Below are 23,263 nucleotides of genomic sequence, written 5' to 3'. Positions count from 1 at the left end.
ATCTTTGCTCATCTTGATGCCTGGTTTCTTAACAGGCAGCACAGTAAGCTTTACTGCCTGGGTTCAAATTCCAACTTAGCCACTCACTAGTTAATGACAAGTTACATAAACTTGCCTCCTCAGTTTCCTATTCCATAAATGTACATAATGATTACTTCAAGAAGGTTGTTCTGAGAATTAAATGAATTAGTATACATAAAGCAATTGGAATAGTGTTAGGCACTAAGATGTTAAAAAGTGCTGGCTGCTCGTACTATTGTTTCTATTTTTTACCACCATAACCTCCATCAACACTACAACTACTGTTGATTGTAAATACCTTAAAATTAGATGTATCATGAATTCTGAACTCCTAAGAGCAGGCTTTTGGATAAAAGGAAGAAGGTCCTTGTGTTTATTCCCTGAATTCATGGGTACAATTAGAAATTAAATACTGCGGGCCTTTGAATAATACAGGTGTGAATGCACAAGTCCACCTACACGTGGATTTTTTTTCAATGGTAAATACTACATTACTATACAATCTGCAGTTGGTTGAATCTGCAGATGCTGAACCTTGGATACAGAGGAACCAAGGATATGGAGGTTCTAGGGAGAACCAACTCTAAGTTGCACATGAATATTTTGATGGTAGGGAGAGTCAGCACCCCAATCCCCAGACTATTCAAGAGTCAACTGTACAAAAAAATGTACAATCTAGTTCACAGAGTCAGTAAAACATTAGAGCTACAATAAACTCTTAAGAGAAAATAAAGATTAGTAACAGAGGTTAGAAATGAGCTCTAACAAAATGATTGACTCAAGGAATTTTTCTTCATCAGCCAACTTCTTTTTAAATGAAGTACAGTTATTTACAATATTATTCAATATACTCATTTTAGTTGTATAGCATGGTGATTCGTGCTATGTTCTTATGGATTACACATTATACAAAGTTATGATAAGATACTGATTATATTCCCTGTGCTCTACATTACATCTCTGCGACTTATTTATTTTATAACTGGTAATTTGTACCTTTTAATCTCCTTCACCTATTTCACCCGTCCCCATTCTAATAACCACTAGTTTTTTTCTTGTATCTCAGAGTCTATTTTTGTTTTATTCATTCATTTGTTTTGTTCTTTAGATTCCAAATATAAGTGAAAACATACAGTCTTTATCTTTCTCTGTCTGACTTATTTCACTAAGCATAATACCCCTTCTAGGTCATCTGTGTCACAAATGGCAAGATCTTGTTCTTTTTTAAGGCTGAGTAATACTCCAATGAGTATATATACCACATTTTCTTCATCCACACTTCATTCATCTGTCAATCAGCACTAAGGTTGCTTCCATATCCTGGCTACCGTAAATAATGCTGCCATGAATACTGGAGTACACATGTTTTCAAATTATTGTCCAGCTTCTTAGGGGAACTTAGGGAATTTATGGGAATGGCAGAATATTGCAATTAATAACCAAAAAAAAAAAAAAAAAGGCAGCAATTCTGTGACACTAAAGTTAGTGAACAGTGGAGGAAAGCCAAAATACTACAGGCTGGCAACAGAATGGACTAGAGAGAATAAAGATAAGTGCTAGGAAATCAAACTTACTAATAAACCTTGTGGAACAAACAATGCATCCAATTATACGTACTTTTAAAGAGAACTTAGTATTACATGTAGCTGGAACAAAGTCCGTAAAAGGCAAAGAAAAATCAATGTTTAGTGTTTCCCCACAGGCTGCCAGGTACACTGCAAAAAAAGAGAAAAAGAAATTTAATTTCAAAAAATAAAAATAAAAAAAAAAACCTGCCTTAAATACATACCTAAACAAAATTAAACTTAACTGCTTAGTTCAATATGAATTCTGAAATAGTTCTCTGAGAGCCTCACAAGACAATGCAAAAACAGATCAATTCTATTATCTATTAAAACTAGAAAATCAACACCAATTTTCTTTGCTGATATTTGTCTTAATGAAGAGAACATTTAACCTAATTTTTTAAAAGTACCTACCATTTTCCTGTTGTTTAGTGGAACAGTCAATCCAGTTGTGCTGATTAGCTGCCCAAATCATTTCAAATTGATGAAACATGATTTTAAAATTCCATGTATATGGAACAAATGAAAAAATGTCTGGCGCACTATCACTTGACCAGTCTTGAATTAAATCTAAAATTATTGGGGTAGGAGACAAAATTTATAATTAATTGAAATTCAAAAAACAAAATAAAAATATTCTAACATCAAAAATGATGTTTTCAGTTGTAACTAAAAAGAATTTTTATACAAAAATATTAAAAGGTGATTAAGATGGAGCTAAATTAAGATTGCAAGAGAATTATCAACAAACTCAGATGTGCAGATGATATCACTTTAATGACAGAAAGTGAAGAGGAACTAAAGAACCTCTTGACGAAGCTGAGAGAGGAGCGTGAAAAAGCTGGCTCAAAACTCAACATTCAAAAAACCTGACATTCAAAAAACTAAGATCATGGCAAATAGATGGGGAAAATATGGAAAATGTCAGATTTCATTTACTTGGGCTCCAAAATCAATGCAGATGGTGACTGCAGTCATTAAATTAAAAAACGCTTGCTCCTTTGAAGAATAGCTATGACAAACGTAGACAGTATATTATAAAGCAGAGACATTACTTTGCTGACCAAGGTCAGTATAGTCAAAGTTTGGTTTTTCCAGTAGTCACGTATAGATGTGAGAGTTGAACCATAAAGAAGGCTGAGTGCCGAAGAATTGACACTTTCGAACTGTGGTGTTGGAGGAGACTCTTGAGCATCCCTTGGACAGCAAGGAGATCAAACCAGTCAATCCTAAAGGAAATTAATCCTGAATATTCACTGAAAGGTCTAATGCTGAAACCGAAGCTCCAATACTTTGACAACTTGATGCGAAGAGCTGACTCACTGGAAAAGACTTTGATGGTGGGAAAGACTGAGGGCAAGAGGAGAAAGGGGCGACAAAGGATGACATGGTTGGACGGCATCACTGACTCAACAGACATGAGTTTGAGTAAAATCAGGGAGACAGTGAAAGACAGAAAAGCCTGATGTGCTGCAGTTCATGGGTTCACAAAGAGTGGGAAATGACTTAGCAATTGAAGTACAACAAATAAACAGTTTGACAGTAAAAATGCTTACTTACTAATTACAGTTACAGATAAGAAAATTATTAATGTATTTCATATACCTATTATATCTTGAAAGAAACTTAAGATAAAAGAGCAAGAAAATCACCTGATATTCTGCTACTCAAGTATCTAATATTGTGGACATATGTCATTCTAGTTTTTTCTCTTTGTAAATTTTTACACTATCCTAAATGCACATGTGTTATGTATTACTTTTTTTCACTGAACTCAAAATTTTGCCATGTTATTAAACAGACAGTAACAAAGATTTTAGTGATAGTTCATTAAGAAGATCTGCAAAGATTTATTTAACCACTTACTGTACTTGGATATTTAGACTTTCTTCAAATTTTTGTTGTAGATAATGTTATTGCATATATTTCCATACAAGATATTTTACATATTCAGAATTATTTTATCAGGATTGATTTCAAAAGTAGATTTGCTAGGTCAAAGTTTATGAATTTTTAAGGCTATTATAAATCACAAGGACTTCCCAGCTGGCTCAGTGGTATAGAATATACCTGCCAATGCAGGAGATGCAGGAAATGCAGGTTTGATTCCTAGGTCAGGAAGACCCCCTAGAGAAGGAAATGTCAACCCACTCCAGTATTCTTTCCCGTGAAATCCTGTGGACAGAGGTGCCTGGAGAACTACAGTCCATAGGGTTGCAGAGTTGAACACAATTGAGTAACTAAGCAACAATAAATCACAAACTGCTTTCCAAAAGTAGTAGATTAATTTATGTTATTAAAAATGTATGGTCAACTATCTATTTCACTGTACCTGTTCCTGCATTATATTTCTTTCTACCTCTCTTTCTGTTTTTATTTTTTTGATGGCAGCTGGGGTGCTGCAGTTTGATAACTGATAACTGAAAAATGATATCTCAGTTTAATTGAATTTTTTAATTACAAGGAGGATTGAACATTTTTTCATGTCACTTTATTCACAAAACAAATATCTACAGAATGTCTACTGTGTGCACACTCTGTTCTAGACCCTGGGAATACAATGTGAGCAAAACAGTCTTGACCTTAGAATTACAGTCAATCAGCTTTATTGACTGCTGATTTACTGTACTGCTGCTTCAGATGGTTTAATTAGTGCTTTTCAAAATTGTGTTCATATACTTTGTCTGCATATCCTTTCACACTTAAATACTTTTTTTAAACCCAACAGGCAAAAGCTCTTTATACTATATAAGGATGTAAGCCCTATTCTATCACACTGCTTTTCTTTCTGGCATTCACATCATTTACATGCATTGTATACTCATAGGAATCACATTCTTCAATAAATTGTAATCCTCCTAAAGGTGTCAAGCTCATCTTTGTACTGTCAAGCTCATCTTTGTATGCTCAGTACATAATATAGTGCTACAATATCAGAACTTTGTGTATTTGAAAGAGAGAAGCAAGTACCATTGTTTTAACACAAACTCTTGACAACCAGACAGTCCTGGGTTTATATTCTGGCTTATCATTTTACTAGTTATATAATCTTGAACAAATGACTGAAATTCTATTGGTCTTCTCTTTTACAAAATGGAGACAACTGCACAGACTTATTTTGAGAATTTAGGGGCTAATAAGTGAAACTTTAGCACAGAAACTGTCACAAAATAGCATATGAATGGTAGTACTTATTAAAGATATTCTAAGAAAAATAACAGGCAAAAATAATTAAATATTTAAAGTGATTTTCCTTGAATTTTAAAGGATATCTTTAAAGGAGAAATATTAGATTCAGTAAATAAATCAGAAGTTAAATATCATATGAACTCCTTTTAAAAATAACTGCAATGTACAGAAACTTGTATACATATATTAAATCCTCTCTTGGGAAAATGACAAAATAATTTAATATCAAGTTTCAATAAAAATTAATAAGATGCAGAGTTTTACTATATCATCAATAAAAGGCATATGGCCAATTAACCTGAGACTACAGAAAGGAAAATTTCACTTAATTTTACTTTATTTTAAATACATTTTTATTTCTTTTAACAAGCAATCCCAGTAGTTCATCATATCTTACAGTATTTATGCTTACTTCTAAAACTTTATTTCTATATACTATTGTATCTAACTATCCTGACTGCATCACTTGCTTTAACACAATGGTCAGCACTCAGGAGGTGCCCAAACGTTATCTCCGGGATTAACCAACTACACAATACAAAATTTATCATTCATCAAGTTGTTTTTCCTCATGTTTTTCCCTCATAAACATGCTTGGTTCTGCACTTTGACTCAAATTATTCATCCCTTCTAAAATAAACACACTCTTTGGTAACCTTTTTGTTAAGGAAAATGCTAACCATCTTTAACAACAACATGACAATACAGAGAGAACAAGGGTCTACAGTCAAAAAATTGTTCTTAAATGTCTCTCCCACTTATTGGCTTCATGAGTCTGCCCAAGCTGTTGAATGTTTCTTCAACCTCCTCACCGTTAATTCAGGGATAACAGCAACAGCTGTCTCTTTTCAGAGTTGTGAAGGTGATAAAAATGAATATGCTTTGGAATGTTTTATGAAAACACACTGCAAATTTTCATTAACGTTACTGAGTTCACTTACAAAGATCATTTCAGATCCTAATGCCCTTCCTTACTTTCTCTAATTGCCTTCAGATCATGGTGATTTCCTCTGTATTCACATCTTACATGTACTTGTTAACGTCACAATTCATGCTTGTGCAATATACTTGAGATCGATAAATAAATGCACATAAGCAATGTGCTTAGTTGCTCAGTCGTGTCTGACTCTTTGCAACCCTTTGGACTGTAGCTTGCCAGGCTCCTCTGTCCATGGGATTTTTCAGGCAAGAATACAGGAATGGGTTGCCATTTCCTTCTCCAGGGGATCTTCCCAACCCAGGGATTGAACCTGCGTCTCCTGTCTCCTCTGTACTGCAGATGGATTCTTTAACTGCTGAGCCATCGGGTAAATCTAGACCACATTAGTTGGAGGTTAAATAGCAAGGGAGAGTTCTAGGGTGGACCTTGGACCACTGGAATGGTTGGATGCTAAACCACAAGGGCAGTGAAGCTGCTGTGGGAGGGTGAGAGGTCAAAGTACAGGAGAAGACTGGATGGTAGACTGCAGGTCAAGGGCATGACCACAGTGGAAAGTTCAGAGGTTAGACCACAAAAGAAGGGCTTGAGGTTAGACTACAGCAGAAAGCTGGAGGTGAGACTCCAGATAGAGTAAAGCGGGTCACACATGTAGAAGAGGGGGTGGTGCAGGGGGAGGGCCACGGTCAGGGGAGCAGTGGAAGGGTGCAAATAGGTCATGGGGATGGATGCAGGCTGGCCTATAGGGAAGGGACAGAGTCAGACAGAGTGAGAGGAAGGAAAGACATAAATGTGGGGAACTGAGGAAGGCCAGGAGGATGGGGGTGACAGATGCCGCAGCTAAGTCCCCTTTGCCCCTGGCTTTGAGCCCCCAGCCCGCCCTCCTTGACCAATAGGAACAACACACAGCCCTCCACGCCCAGGAGGGCGCCTACAGCCAAGATTCCCTTGCCCGAAGGTGGGCTCAGGCTTCAGAGCTCCCTCTCCCGATACCCTCCTAATTTTCTGCAGGTTGAGATCATGGTTTGTATTTGTTTTGAATCATTATTCATAAGAGACTCTAAGCTTATAGTAACTACTTATTTACTTGATATTACTACTTAAAAGGCTGAAATATAATTGCTAGTGAAATAAACACAAATTCAAATAATCTACTAATCTAAGGAAACCAATGTAATTTTATAGTTATTAGTCAATTTCTATTTTAATGTCTTACAAATTTTTCAAGTATCTTATCTACAATTTCAATATATTCTGCAGTACAGTTTCCCCACCAGCTTACACAACATCTTCCCTGATAAATATTAAAAATTATGGTAACAAAATATTTTTTACTATGAACCTCAAAAACTATTTCCGATATGTATGTCTCTTTAAACCAAAAAATGTTCATATGACCAGCTGGTTTTACCAAATAAATTTACCAGAAAAGGGAAGCTTTTTGATGCTTGATACTTAATTATTGATAAGTCAAGCATACTAAAAATCAGTAAATATCCCGAATATTTGAAAAATTCAGCCAAACATGAACTAATAGGCAATTTGTTAACTACATTCATTTCAAATATACATGGAATTTTTTTCAATGGTAATGGACCAAACTATAAAACATGTCTCAACAAATATTGGGAATTGAAAAAAAAAAATTTGTGAAGTTGGTAATCTAAATGTTAGGCTGGGGAAAAAACTCATTTACAACTTACTTTATAATTAAGTGTTAGGCCAGCAAAAGTCACTCAGTCGTGTCCGACTCTTTGCGATCCCTCAGACTGTATATAGTTCATGGCCAGAATACTGGAGTAGACAGCCATTCTCTTCTCCGGGGATCTTCCAAACCCAGGGATTGAACCCAAGTCTCCCACACTGAAGGTGGATTTTTTACCAGCTGAGTCACCAGAGAAGCCCAAGAATACTGGAGTGGGTAGCCTATCCCTCCTCCAGCAAGATCTTCCCAACCCAGGAATCAAACTGGGGTCTCCTGCATTTCAGGTGGATACTTTACCAGCTGAGCTACCAGGAAAGTTACACCCTACAAAATATCCATCAAGTAGTACTGGGACTGTTATAATGTCCTGTTCTTCTCTTAGAGTAAACATAAGTCAATTTCACTATTGCCAGTAAAGACTTTACTTCTGCCTTTGTTTTGTATCTTTCATTCCTGAAGCAGCTCTACATTGTTTTTATCATGAACTGATCTTTGTCTCACACTGAAATCGCTTATGAACAATTTTATCTCACTAATAACTAATGTGAGAATGGTTCTTGAGACATACAAATAGATAATTTATTTTCTGCAAAAATCTGTCAATAAAGAAATGTAAAACTGAGAAAAGTGAAAAGCAATTCAAACACTATGACCAAGTATGTTTTCTCCAAGATTAGACTAATATTACTCTGACAGTGTCTTTTTTAAAGAATGAAAAAGTTTTTAAAGGACTCTAGAAAGATTTCTGGGGGTTTCCTAGGTGGTACAGTGGCAAAGAATCCTCCTGCCAATTCAGGTGATGCAGGTTCAATCCCTGGGTTGGAGAGATCCCCTCGAGGAAGAAATGGCAACCCACTCCAGGGCTCTTGCCTGGAAAATCCCATCAACAGAGTTGCTTGGTGGGTTACTAGTCAATGGGGTCGCAAAGAGTAAGACACTACTGAGCATGCACACAGCAGCAGAAAGATTTCAGAAGTAATATATCTAAGTATTACAGTTGTTAAATCTCGGAAATGAGAACTTAAGCTTTGTACCTTTCTACATTTTTTAAATTTCTCCAAATCAATTTTAGAAAAAAATAACTCAAAAAGCGAATTTCAACAGGTAGAAGCATAAAGACTAGAGTTAGAGAAAGAAAATGATTTAAGAAACACACAATTATAATTTACGAAACAAGTACTTGTTTAACTAATAAAATATTCAGTCTAAATGTAAGCACTACTACAAAATAAACTTTAAATCTTGAGAAATTTATACTTCTAACTATTCTTAGCATTACTAAAGTCTGAGATTGTGAAATCTGGAGGAAACACAATGTAAAGTATAACATGCTTGAAAATGTTGGGTTTTTTCTTTAAGTTTAAATAAATTAAATAATTTATAATCTAAAAAATCTAAAAATAAAGAAACTAGAATCTACTTTAAAAGATTAGCAAAGCTAGAAATGACAAAATATTAAGTGAGAAGGAAAAGAAGATATTTATATAAAAACAGACTCTTGGGCCAGACTATTGGGTTGGAATCCTAACTTGACCTAGTCAACCTAAACCTGGACAAATTGCTTAACCACTCTGTAACTGACTACCCTCTTCTGTAAAATAATAATGATAAAATTTTCTTCAGAGAGTTATTATAGGGGTTTAATGATTTAATATGTGAAACTGCTTAAAACAGAAACAGACACTAATACACACTAAGTTTTAGGTATTTTTTTTTTCATAAACCTGAATTAAGTATTCATTGTCCAGCTTCACTGACAAAAGTTTAACCTTCCGGGACTCTGTCAAAGTTTCTACTACTGAGACCTTGAAACCTGAATCCTGGAGAAGAATCATGTAACTCGTCTCTATTTCATAGATAAGCAACTGAAGCTTAAACAATTAAACAATTTGGCCTACATCATATTACTAGTAAATAATGTCATGACAGGACTACCTATGCATATCTTAATCACTGCTATACCCACAAATAAATAACTGGTGGGTGGACAAACAAATGGATAAATGTAGCAATCAGTCAAACAAATATCAGAAACTCTAGGGTAGCCACTGATCCTGGAAAAGCAGACTGATTCTGTTTGGTTAAACTTCTTACAAAAAAGTTAAAAAGATGCTTATTTTAAGTAATAATTTAAATTACTGTAGTGATTAAACATTTATGTTATTCAGAGACTAAGACTATACATCTCCATATTTATAAAATGTAATAAGTAGCTATCAAAACATGCTGCAAGAAATAAAAGAATTTTTCCAACTAACAATAGTATCAATTCAATTATACACATCAACAGAAAGGAGTTAAGTAGGGGCTCTGAATACAAAAACATATTTGACATGTGAATATATTGTCTGTGGATTACAATAATTAAAACAAAATAATAAATCCACCATGATGCCTAATTCATAAAGAGGAAAAAACCAATTCATTTTCCCCATCTAACCCCCCATTAGAGTGACACAAAAATGAATTCTTGCACTGCCTTCCAAGGTCAATTTTGGATTCACAGTTTCCTTCTATGCATTAAAAGACAGCACAGAACATATATATTTAAATTTTTCCTCTAATAATCTCAGCCCCAAAAGAAGTGTAAAAATAAAAAAGTATGAATTGTGTCATTAAGTCCCTATGTTGAATCTAAAAGCAAAACTTAATATAAACAAATTCACTCTGATAAATCTCACTGTATTTTTATTTATTAGAAAATTACCTGTGAAGAAATTCTTCTGTGCAAAGATGAAGTGGTACGTGGCTTTATAAACCTCTAATTCACACTGCCATGTCTGTGGCATGTTCCATATTCGGGGGTAGCTGGCATTGATGTGAAACTGCAAACCAAATGTTAAGCAAAATGTTAGATGTTAAAACGTGACACTGCATGAACAGCATTAGAAATGAACTCACACAAACTGGTAATTAAAACTTATTTTCCTACTGAGTTGAACAGAGGGTCCTTTACAGATTTTCAAATTGCTGTGGCTAAAGGTCAGTACCCATGGTTACATCCAGCTCATGAAATACTAAGCCATGATGTGGCCAAAAAAGTTTAAGAACAAGTCAGGCTACAGTTTTGATACTGTAGCTAAACAAAGAGAGTAACCTCATTAATTCTTTAAACTTAATCTGTTAAGTGAGAGGCTCAGGGTCAAGGAGGGTAATGTGCAATGCATCCTGTCACACAGAAGTTTGGCCACCAGTGCCTCCTGGCTTCTCATTTGACAGCACAGTAGTTATAAATCTGACATGGTGCTTTGTGATATATTTCACCTGCCAAGGCTTGGCAATTCTCCAAAGGCAAGAGATGCCTGACCAGGAATAGCATTATTGCACAGTACCATTTATCAGCAATAGCTCAGGAATTCATTAAAATGCTAAATATGTCAGTTTAACACATATTTATAGTATTCAATATATTCTTGGATAACTGTAAAATTTTCCTCTTAATTTACATATATCGTGTAAATATGCTTGTTTAGATAAGCAATTAAGGACCTAATGATACCATCTAATATAAAGCAATCCTCTCTGAATATTAGCTATTCCACACAGTAAATTTGGTTATTATTGTTATCCCTGAGAAAAAATAACAATCAGCTTGATTAATGAGTTCCCAGCCTGCAATTTTTAATCATGAGTGTTTCCACATTAATTCTGTTTCTAATATGGTGCAATTTAGGGTATCAATAAGATTTTCTTCCTTGTACATTATTCATCAAGTAAAAAGGACAGTGAATTATTAAGGTTGAGAAAGAATCAGATGGGGCCAGGAAACATACAGTAAAAATTTATCTAATTATTTATAGCACAGGAGAGAGTCTAGCCATACAATGAAGTTTTCAAAAAATTTTCTAACAACTTCTCAAAATTTTAAAGGCCAAAAACCCATGTATTGCTGCCTTATAGTCATGTCCCCTAAAAGAAGAGCAATAGGGAGAGGCCAAAGAGAATCCAAAGCATTGAGAATCTACTCTTCTTCCCAAAAATATGGGCAAGAGCACCTGGTGGTTCTGGAATAAGAAGACAGATTATTTGATGATTTGACCATTAAAATTTTATATTAAAAAAAACCCCAAATTTGTATTTTATGGGTACACGCATAGCATCATATACGTTAGACTTACTGCCAACATTTCTGCTTCTAAAAGAGTCCGGTATTGCATGCTGGTAGTGGCATCAACATGTAAGAGTTGTCCTTTAATTGCAGGGGTATAACCTAAAATAAGTGAAAACATAAAAAATAAGAACCTAAAAAAATAGATAACTAAAATTTTCAGAAACTGGAAACAAATTCCCCCACCACCCAAAGAAGGAATTCCTGAAAACTGGTGATTAGTTACTATTTAAATACACCTCCAATAATGTGGATTATGCTATCTAATCCATAACCTTTCTCATTTTGGACAGCTCTGATGGAAAAAAGTTCTTTTTTCATATAATATCTAACCTGATTTTGCTTTCTAATGCAAAACTAAGTCTATTTTCTAAATGATTAATAAGCAAGTATTTAAGACTGCTCCCATGTCTTATTTTTCCCTATTAACTCAAGGGTACATATATTCATCATTTTCAACTACTCATTATATAGTGACAGTTTCTGAAGAACAGCTATTCCTTACATAATGACAGTTATCAAACAACACAGCCCTGTTCTGAATAAATGCAGAAAAGTTCAGAGTATTTCACTTCTTTTCTTGATGGACTGTCCTCCTATGAACACTAACACTATGATCATTATTATACGGTTAATTCAACGTGCATCCCGCTCTGGGCAATTTTTCCCCCAAACACCTGAATCTCTCGGGCAAGTTTTAAATATTTTTGAGTTATATTTTGTTATTATCTAAGACTTCAGCCTATTTTTCCCTCTGAAGATACTCATCTTAAAAGCCATCTAACCTTTACCAGGCTTCCTGGTGACTCAGTGGTAAAGAATCCTCCTGTCAATGCAGGAGATGTGGGTTTGATCCCTGGGTCAGAAAGATCCTCTGGAGAAGGAAATGGCAACTCACACCAGTATTCTTGCCTGGGAACTTCCATGGACAGAGGAGCCTGGCAGGCTATAGTCCATGGGGTCGCAAGAGAGTTGGACATGACTAAGCAACTAAACAACAACTTTACCAAGAACCTGACTGGGTCTTCCTTAGACCTTTAGCTCATGTGGTTCCATAGTCACTGTTCTGTGGCACTTCCCATGAATTCATGATAGGTCAAGATGCTGATGCTTCAGTCCTCAGATGGCCCCTTTACCCCTGAGTACCAATAACTGTACCCCTAAAAAATATGTACAGATATTATCCTATTTGCATCATCAGTTTAAAAAACGCAAAAGCACTCCCTTAACTGAACTATTCTCAATTTTATGCAACACTCAATTGTCTTTTCCCCTACAGAATTACCTATATGTCAGTAATTAAGGCTATCCTAAAAGATGCTTCTTTCCAACTGACTACTCTGAATCCTAGAGAATCTCAATATCTGCTTTAAGACTGAGTATGATTATTCTTTTAAAAGCAACTAAGGTAAGGTTTAGTTCTTCATTGTAATAGCTCTAAAGTTAAAGGGGAAAGATACTATCTCATTTTCAGTCACTTTTTTGATTAATTATCTAAGCAGGCAGACTCAACTGCTATCTTTTTAACACAAACTAATAAATCTAGTCAACCCCTTTGCCTGCTTTCTTCTTATTGTAGAAACAAAATGAGTGACAGAAACAAGAAAAGAGAGCCAATTATATAAAAATTACTCTAATTATACTTAGCAATAGAAACATTGCTAGATAGTAATTTAAAAATAAGGGTAAGTTGCTACTCTCCATACTCAACAGTGAATAAAGCAGAATTTCAATTATTCTCAATTACAAATGTAATAAGAGAATAGGAAAGACAAATAAAAATTAGGAAGACTATTTGACATTTTGATAAATTTAACAAAAAGTATTTAATGTTTAATGTTACTGATTAATCTGTATCAGGGCCCAAACTTCAAATGCATAATGAACTTAGATTATCTTACCTCAGATGAAACTACAACTATCAGGGCATGATTTAATATTTTAAACATGAAATATTCTGCTTTCTTAAAGTTATGCTATTCAAAGAACAAGCTTACTCTCTGACAAAAATCTACTAAAGATATAACCTAAAACAAAGCTTATTAGCTCCTGAATCAATTTCTGCCCGTGGACCATGTTTCACGTGCCAGGTCTCGGGTCTGGTACCAGGTATACACTGGTAAAAAGAAACACACAGCACCTGCTTTTACAGAGCAATAGACCAACAGGAAAAACATATGCTAAGCAAATTATGCACAATCTTACAAAAGAAAAGTATAAAGTACAACGATAGCACAAATAAGACCTAGCTTGAATAAAAGTTTTTCTCTTCTCTCTAGGTGCATAAATAATTATATAGCATTTACTAAGGGCACATTAAAATATAACAGAAAACTGAAAGAGAAAACTCAATTAATTTTAGTCTAAGTGGATTAATATTTGTGTATTAATCATGCCCATAATCACTTAAAAAGGAAAACACTCATTGTAGCTTACCATTTTCCTCAACCGTCATTGGAATATTAATTTCTAAATATGAACCAGCTCCGACATTTACATGTACAGCATTTGTTTCCTACAAAAAGAAAAAATTCATGAGACATTATAATTATTCTTCCATCTTTACTTTTCAGTTATTAATGCAGACAAAATTCAATCATCAATCCAATGGTTCAGCAGAAAAGAAATCTGCCTGCAATACAGGAGACATGGATTCAATCGTAGGGTCAGGAAGATCACCTGGAGGAGGAAATGGAAACTCACTCCAGTATTCCTGCCTGAAAAATCCCATGGACAGAGGAGCCTGGGAGGCTATTGTACAAAGGGTCACAAAAAGTCAAACACAACTGAGCATAGCACACATACACAATATTAAACAGGGCTTCCCAGGTGGTTCAGTGGTAGAGACACTGCCTGCCAAAGTTCAAGCCTTGAGTCGGGAAGATCCCCTGAAGAAAAAAATGGCAACCCACTCCAGTATTCTTGCCTGGAATATCCCACGGACAGAGGAGCCTAGCAGGCTACAGTCCATGGGACTGCAAAGAGTCAGACACTGAACTACAACAAAATTAAATGGGTATTAAAAGTTCCTAAGAGCAAAAGTTCAAATTTATACCAAAAATACACTAAAACAATTTGGCTAGATTCAAAGGAGAAGAATAATGAAACTACAGTATCAAAGTCTATTATTATTAATTCTTTCCCCTATTTGGCACTTAATGATGTAACATACATACTGGGGATGGGGTCAGGCGAAGCTCATAAAAATGAATCTAAGTATAGGACTAGTTAGGTTTCCCATGTGGCACTAGTGGTATGGACTTGCCTACTAATGCAGAAGGCATAAGTGATGTGAGTTCAATCCCTGGGTAGGGAAGATACCCTGGCGGAGGGCAACCCACTCCAATATTCCTGCTTGGAAAATGCCATGGACAGAGGAGTCTGGCAGGCTGAAGTCCACAGGGTCCCAAAAAGTCAACCACAACCGGAAGCAACTTAGCACACACGCATGGGACTAATTACCAGAAAAACACTCTGGAAGATAATGGTCAAATTTTAAACACTACTTTCTACTATATTATTTCAATAATTACCCTATTTTTGGTAAACAACAAGTCAATTGTAGCATCTGCAATAATATTCATTCGTAGTTCAAAAGCAAGGATCTGTCTTGGTCTCCCAGGCTGTGCAATTTCGGAAACTTTCAGAACTTGATAATCAGGAGGGAAGAAGAACTTCCACAGACAATCTCTAAATAAGGAGGAAGAAAGAATAATGACAAGTTATTCAAATAAAATTGCTTCTCATAAAAAAGACTAAAATCAGTATTATAACTTTATACTGATATTATCATTGCTATCTCATTTAACAATTGGACATAAATTTCAAAAAAATAAGTGACAAAATAACACCTACTATAGTTTCCTTTCAGTAAAATGAAAGACTATTTTCTCCAATGATTTCTATTTTCAGAGATCAATGAGCTTTGAGCATTTAATATACTGCTATAAAATAAGACATGGGTAAGACCAAGTTTACACTATTCACCCAATACTGTGAGAAAATAAAGACTTTCTACAAGTATATCAAATGTCCAAATGGCAAAGAAAGAGTTGAAAGGGAATGGTTTAATTAGAATCATTTTTCCCTTCTGGATAATTACTGAACCTTTCTGAGGATACTTGCCTGCTTCCTCACTTGTAAATGAGGTTTATCATAACCAATCTCAGAGAGTAGATCCAAGAATTAAATGACAACACACTTCAAACACTTGGTAGTACATGGCACATGGAAAGAAATGTTATTCTATTATTTTTATAATCATTTTTAATCAATATTATAACAATAAGAGTCTAAAGAGTAACAGGTGTGTAAAAAGATGCAAGTATTTGGAAGTCAGAGCTTGAACATATTTGCCTCCCCTTATCTGACAAAAGATGAAAGAAACCAAGAAATTTTCAATTCAGACTTTTCTATGTAATTAAAAAATTAGCATGTTACTCATACATTCAGAAAAGCATCAGTTTGTGACTTTTAAAAAGGAAAAGATGAGGAAGGAGTCATGAGTAACTGGAAATGCTGCTTGGAATGAACAGAGAAAAATTAGATGAACAGAACCAAATTTGCAAACTGACTGATTTTAGCCTTTAAATTGCTATCATTAACAACATGAAAAGAAAATTAAATTTATAAATGTTTTGGTGAAGACACACAAATATATATAACTAAGATATTAAAGACAAAGAATCCATCTGATCATTAGATGATCAGGGACTAAAAAATGGGCAGCAGGATACAATGAAAAGAGCAGTAGACTTGAAGGGTTGTTTTGAATCTTGGCTCCAGATGGTACGGCTTCATTATCTTGCCCAAATCACTGAACCTCTCTGCATCTCCATTCTTTCACAGGTATAACCAGTTCACCACACTTGTCCTTGTGTTTCTCACTGAGTTGTGAAACTATAAAGGAAAGCACTTAAGTGCTAAGTTGCTTCAGTCATGTCTGAATCTCTGCGACCCCATGGACTGTAACCTGCAAGGCTCTTCTTTCATGGAATTCTCCAGGCAAGAATACTAGAGTGGGTTGCTATGTCCTCCTCCAGGGGATATTCCCAACCCAGAGACCAAACCCGTGTCTCTAGCGTCTCCTGCACTGGCAGGCTGATTCTTTGCAACTAGCACCACCTGGAAAGCCCTGAAAGCACTTAAGTGAAAGCAATAAAAGGCCAGAAAATGTCAGGAATATTAGCATTATTATAGTTTATCACTAAGGAGTAAGTACAAATTTATAAAGTTTGGATTTCAACTGTCATGAATACACTTAAAAAGAAAAGCTGAATATCTTAAAAGATTGAGAAAATCATGTAAAGGTGATAGACATAAAAAATCTATAAGCTAAATAAGGTCACGACAAATCAGAGGTTAAAAACTTCTCTAGTGGTCCAATGGTTAAGAATCCACCTTGTAATGCAGGGGACACAGGTTCGATCCCTGGTTGGGGATCAAAGACCCCACGTGCTCCAGAGGAACTGAGCCCATTACCCACAATTAAGACCCAATGCAGCCAAATAATTAAATATTTAAAAAAAAAACCAACTCACCATGCTGAGTAAACTATCCAATAATAAAACAGGTGAGATCTTCTCCTACCTTTTTTCACTAACAGATAAATGTTTAAAAAAACTGACCTAATTAACATTTCTGATAACAGTTCATATTTTTTTAGAAACTCAATATGGGGAAGGAAATGGCTACAGAAAAGGAAATGCACAATTTGAGTCTGTAAGGGAGGAGATAAGTACTATTGCTACTCACAAAAGGAAACTAAACTCAAATGATAAATTTTTCTTCTTTCTTTTTAATAAATCTGAATGCTTTTGTTAAGTTCAGGTTAAGAAATGTATTGCTGTTCTCTCCTAGCAATGGCAGGACTAACTGAATGGAGTCAGTAAAGACAACTGTTTTTCTTACATGATCTTCAGTATCATTTCTCTATGACTATATACTAAAGGAATTTTGGCTTGGATTTTCATGTAAATATAGCCTAATACTTTTTCTTAATGCATTAAAATTAAATACAACTTAAGAAGAATTGTACTTTATTCAAATGCTAAAATGCAAAAATATTTTATGCGTCTGTGTTAAAGCAGTACTTTAATTTTTTCCTTTCAAATATAACTGTTATTGAATGGAATGTAGAGCTCCTCAATTTCAACTATTCCACAGAAAAAAGCAGCATGGTTTAGTGTATTAAAAATTTTATCATCAAAGGAAAATTTAAATCCAATAATTTGAAAAATATTTATTTCCTAACCTGAAATTTTAAGCTGTTTACTTCAACTCTACAGATCTAACCCAGAGCTTAAGTATTATATTAGTATATTGCAAGTTTTTAACTAACATACTTAATTACATATTTACCATTCAACTGTTATTTAAACAGCTACTTAATGGAACAGGTATGCCTATATACTAGAGATACCAAGGTTAAAAGAATGTAGTACTTGACAAAGTATACAATTCTAATAATGCGGGGCAGAAATCACTTTTTAAAACAATAAAGAGTCAGTATATCAAGTCAGTATCAGCACTCTCATATCTGCCTCTGCAACTGTTTAGCTTGTATTTTCTTTTTTTTTTTTTTTAGCTTGTATTTTCCATTCAAGCTAGTTTATGAAAAACTAAACTAGTTTTAACCAAGGTATATTTACATAAAAATTTAGATGTTCTCTCTTAAATAGTGGTAAATGACACCTCCTATGTTTAAAATTCTTCAGTAAATATAGATGTTCATAATATATTAAAGATAAGAAAATTCCTTCCGAATCAATAGAATAACTAAGAAATTTAAAAAACCCTTTTTACCTTTCAGGGACTACCCATTACCTCCAGTATAAAATCTATGAATTTCTTAACTACCTACAAATCTCTTAACAACCTATAGAGCTTATTAAGACAATTCTAGACTTCATTATGCATTTGAAGGACTCCTCCCTTGCTTTGATTATTCATTCCTTCCTTCCTTTATTGGCTAATCCTTACTTATTTTTCAAAACTCAACTCACATATTACCACAACCAAAAAGCCTTCTCCAATTCTCTCCTCTTCAATATGAGTTATGAACCTGTTATGAGCTAAACTGCGTCCCCTTAAAATTCATATGTCCTATCTTCAGAGGAACCAGAGATCAAATTGCCAACATCCGTTGGATCATCAAAAAACCAAGAAATCTCCAGAAAAAACATCTATTTGTGCTTTATTAAATATGCCAAAGGCTTTGACTGTGTGGATCACAATAAACTACGGAAAATTCTGAAAGAGATGGGAATACCAGACCACCTGACACACCTCTTGAGAAACCTATATGCAGGTCAGGAAGCAACAGTTAGAACTGGACATGGAACAACAGACTGGTTCCAAATAGGAAAAGGAGTACGTCAAGGCTATATATTGTCACCCTGCTTATTTAACTTATATGCAGAGTACATCATGAGAAACGCTGGGCTGGAAGAAGCACAAGCTGGAATCAAGATTGTTGGGAGAAATATCAATAACCTCAGATATGCAGATGACACCACCCTTATAATAGAAAGTGAAGAGGAACTAAAAAGCCTCTTGATGAAAGTGAAAGAGGAGAGTGAAAAAGTTTGCTTAAAGTTCAACATTCAGAAAACTAAGATCATGGCATCTGGTCCCTTCACTTCATGGGAAATAGATGGGGAAACAGTGTCAGATTTTATTTTTTGGGGCTCCAAAATCACTGCAGATGGTGACTGCAGCCATGAAATTAAAAGACGCTTACTCCTTGGAAGGAAAGTTATGACCAACCTAGATAGCGTATTAAAAAGCAGAGACATTACTTTGCCAACAAAGGTCCGTCTAGTCAAGGCTATGGTTTTTCCAGTAGTCATGTATGGATATGACAGTTGGACTGTGAAGAAGGCTCAGTGCCGAAAAATTGATGCTTCTGAACTGTGGTGTTGGAGAAGACTCTTGAGAGTCCCTTGGACTGCAAGGAGATCCAACCAGTCCATCCTAAAGGAGATCAGTCCCAGGTGTTCTTTGGAAGGACTGATGCTGAAGCTGAAACTCCAATACTTTGGCCACCTGATGCGAAGAGTTGACTCACTGGAAAAGACCCTGATGATGGGAGGGATTGGGGGCAGGAGAAGAAGGGGACGACAGAGGATAAGATGGCTGAATGGTATCACCGACTCGATGGACATAAATTTGAGTAAACTCCGGGAGTTGGTGATGGACAGGGAGGCCTGGCGTGCTGTGTCGGAGTCGCAAAGAGTCGAACACAACTGAGTGACTGAACTGAACTAAATCTTCAGTACCTCAGAATTAGCTATAGTTAGACAGTCTTTAGAGAATTAAGTTAAAAAGAGATCAATAGGGTGGACCCTAGCCCAGTATGTCTGGCGTTCTTCTAAGAAGAGGAAATCTGGACACAGAGACCTATAAAACATATTAAGAGGGAAGATCATGTGAATATACATAATGACCATCTACAGCCCAAGGAGACAGGCCTTGAACACATCCTTCCCTCATGGCCCTCAGAAGGAACCAATCCTGCCAACACCTTGGTCTTAGAATTTTAACCATCAGAACTATGAGAAATTTCTGCTGTTTAAGTCACAAAGTCGCTGGTACTTTGTTATGGCAGCCTTAGTAAACTAACACAGTGCTTTTCTAAGCTCTTCATCTTAATAAAACTCTTTGTTTCTTTTTCCCTAAACTCAACTTTTAGCTCTGAATCTCCATAATCCCAACAATCCCTGGCATATTCACTGATTAAATAGAAAAGAAAAAGCCAATGAACCAATAATATGCTGCTCATTCACCACTTTTCTAATGAATTAGCTCCCCCTTTAGAGTAAACTTGCCTGTATCAATTGTTCTACAAATTATTTGGATTAAAATGTTCAGTGATATCTTACCTTGTCATAATAAAATAGCTTATAAAAACAGAGCTAGTTTTTAATAAAAATTATAGCATTTTCCCAATACATTTGACTTAGTAGAAATATAATTTAATCAAGTACCTCTGCCTATCAGCCCACGGACCATAGTTGAAATCTGTTCCTTTACCACAAACTATATCCAATCCCCAACATGGAGGCAAGTCTTGTAATTTGCAATCTTCAGTGCTCATTTCTCCTTCAGTATTTTCTTCTGTTTCTTCTGGAACAAGTCCTATATTGCAGAATATACAATATGAAGGTAGTTACTTAAAATAACCATTAAAAGGCTTCCCTAGATCAATGGTTCTAAAAATTTTTTGATCTAAGGAATCCTATACACACTAAAAAATTATTGAGGACACCAAAGTGGGAAATTTTTTTGTATTATATCTATAAAATTTTTCTGAATTTAAAATTTGAATTGAGCAATATTTTAAAATTTATTTTTAAATAAAACTCATTACATGTTGACAAAACCAAATGTCTAAGATTTACTGAAAATATGATGCAAAAAAACTACATTTTAATGAAAATATAAAACTTTAATTTTTACTTAAAATATTAAATAATTATTACTTTCTGAAACAAATTAATAAGAAACATTGGCATTGTTTTTATCTTGGCAAATCTCTTAAATATTCAGCGTAATAGAAAACAAGTGAATTCTCATAGTTGTTTCTTCATTGAATCTTGTTACTCAAGAATCTGAAGAAAATCTAGCCTCATACAAATAGAAAAGAGAGGACTATTTCAACTGCTTTTTCAGATAATTTTGGATATTCTTTGACACTACACCAAATTTCAATAAGTGGTAATTTCTTAGAGAATACTTGCAATGTGGAATCTGAAATTATATCCCTGAACTTTCACACTCTGATACATTAAAATTTATTGATCGCCTTTGCACTTTTAATAAATCTTTTACAGATATCATGAATTGATCATTTGGAAAATATGGGTTCACTGAAACATGCATACTTTTCCCAAACAGACAAATTTCATTATTAAATATTTTAAAATTCATATTGTTAATATCACTGGTAGTCTCATCAGAAGTCATCAAGCTCACAGTGGCAGACTCAAATTTTTCAAAATTCTAATTTTCACAAGAAAGCACAAAACCATAGTTTGTCTCTAGTTGCTCTTTCAAGCAAAACTGGTGTCCCTTGAAAAGTGCAAACAATTCAGCTTGGAACTCAATCACACAGCGATTTTCCTCAAAACATCAGTGTATTCTGATATGGGGCAGAAGTACATAATGTGTACTTACTTTAATAAGTGAATATTTAAAAGTTTACTCAAGGGTCAAGATTTGATAAAAGTAATTTTTACTGCTTAATCAAAGACACAGTAAAGCATATTGGCATCTGTTGCTATTGTGAATGTGTGGCAGTGAAAAAGACAGGAGATTACTGCTATAGTTTGGAAATCACTGCCTTTGATTCATGCTAAAGCACCAGTAGTTTTGTCCACCATAACTTTTGCATCAGTTCAACATGACAAAAAAAATGGCAAATAACATCCTATTTCTGAAAATACTCTGACCTCATAAACCTCCTGAAAGGTATGAAAATGAGAATTAGGAAAAAATGACTAAAAATCCAATATTTAGCTACTTTATAAAACTGAGACCACCTGTGAAGCACTATAACTAGCTAGACTTCAATCCTTAAACTTTAAGCCTCAAATCTAACTCAGTGTGACTTTTTTCCCCTTAAGTCAGCATGAACTACTTTAACTACCACCACATTCTCTAACGGCTTTCACTCATGGTCGTTTGTATTCACAATTTCTGAAGTGCACTTGCAAAAATGGAATCTGAAGGAAAGATTACTATATTGTTCTTTTTTGATATGAAATACTGAAGTATTAATATTCACCTTTAGATGAATGACACAGATATTCTTTAGGTAGGCATTCTCACATGCACACTTACCATTATTGATGCTTACTTATATCCTAAGTAAAAATACTTAAACAATATTATTTATTTAAATAATAATTTAAATATAATTAATAATTAATTATAAATTATATTGATTATATTAAATAATAATAATATTAAATAATATTTTGTATATTTCATAGAAGAAACAGAATTGTAGCTATAAAACATATTTTAAAAAATAATACCTGGCTCATCCATGTAATAGTAGATGTCAACATCATTTGACTGCATCACCACGAAACCTTCTCCCATTAATCTTGGTGGTCTATACAAAGGAAGGAAGAAGGAAAACTAAGTACATCTCCAGAATATAAAATGTTTGGTATTTTAATTAATGATGGTAATAGGTAAAAGCGAAAAAAGAAAGAACACTAAAAAGCCATCAAGTGTAACATTTTGAAAAGGGAAAACATCTTTCACATTTACAGTAAATTGTTCCATAACTACTTTCTATATTAGAGTATTTAAAAAATGGGCACTGAAAAACTTTTGATCAGTAAACTGCTTTAAGAAGGAAAAACATGTTTTGAATTTTTCATTTTTGTTTTGAACAAGAGAAATCAATTTAAAACAAAGCTTAATTAAATACAATGAAGAACAATGTTCACTGGAATACAGTAAGCATATTCTGCATTTGCAACATTAAGTTTAAAATTAGACTTCAAATTCAACCAATTTATAATAATACTATAAAACTGAGAAATATCACCTTATATACTGTAAAATAAAGTATAACCTTTTAGAAACATTAAATAAGAAAAAAATCTTGTCATTTTCAACAAACTTATATTATCTATTTTCAAGAATATTTAGTTGATCAACTTGAAATAAATTGAAATAAATTTAAAGCACACATCTTGAACTCATTCTGGAATGAGTGTTTC

General features: G+C 34.4%; 1 protein-coding gene across 4 annotated transcripts in view; it reads right to left on the bottom strand.

Moving 5' to 3' along the window:
- Positions 1-23,263, bottom strand: part of BLTP1 (bridge-like lipid transfer protein family member 1) — a 215,994-nt gene that overhangs the window by 145,557 nt on the left and 47,174 nt on the right. For all 4 annotated transcript variants that reach the window (XM_065903724.1, XM_065903726.1, XM_065903727.1 and 1 more), the window contains exons 10-17: positions 22,565-22,644; positions 20,513-20,663; positions 15,059-15,215; positions 13,962-14,040; positions 11,536-11,627; positions 10,125-10,242; positions 2,001-2,156; positions 1,639-1,736 (exon numbers count right to left, since the gene is read on the bottom strand). In XM_065903724.1, coding sequence (XP_065759796.1) covers positions 1,639-1,736; positions 2,001-2,156; positions 10,125-10,242; positions 11,536-11,627; positions 13,962-14,040; positions 15,059-15,215; positions 20,513-20,663; positions 22,565-22,644 — 931 coding nt within the window. The remainder of the gene's footprint in view (positions 1-1,638; positions 1,737-2,000; positions 2,157-10,124; positions 10,243-11,535; positions 11,628-13,961; positions 14,041-15,058; positions 15,216-20,512; positions 20,664-22,564; positions 22,645-23,263) is intronic.

This window comes from Muntiacus reevesi, chromosome 13 (genome assembly GCF_963930625.1).
Source record: "Muntiacus reevesi chromosome 13, mMunRee1.1, whole genome shotgun sequence".
Taxonomy (NCBI): domain Eukaryota; kingdom Metazoa; phylum Chordata; class Mammalia; order Artiodactyla; family Cervidae; genus Muntiacus; species Muntiacus reevesi.
This window is presented reverse-complemented; position numbering and strand designations above follow the sequence as displayed.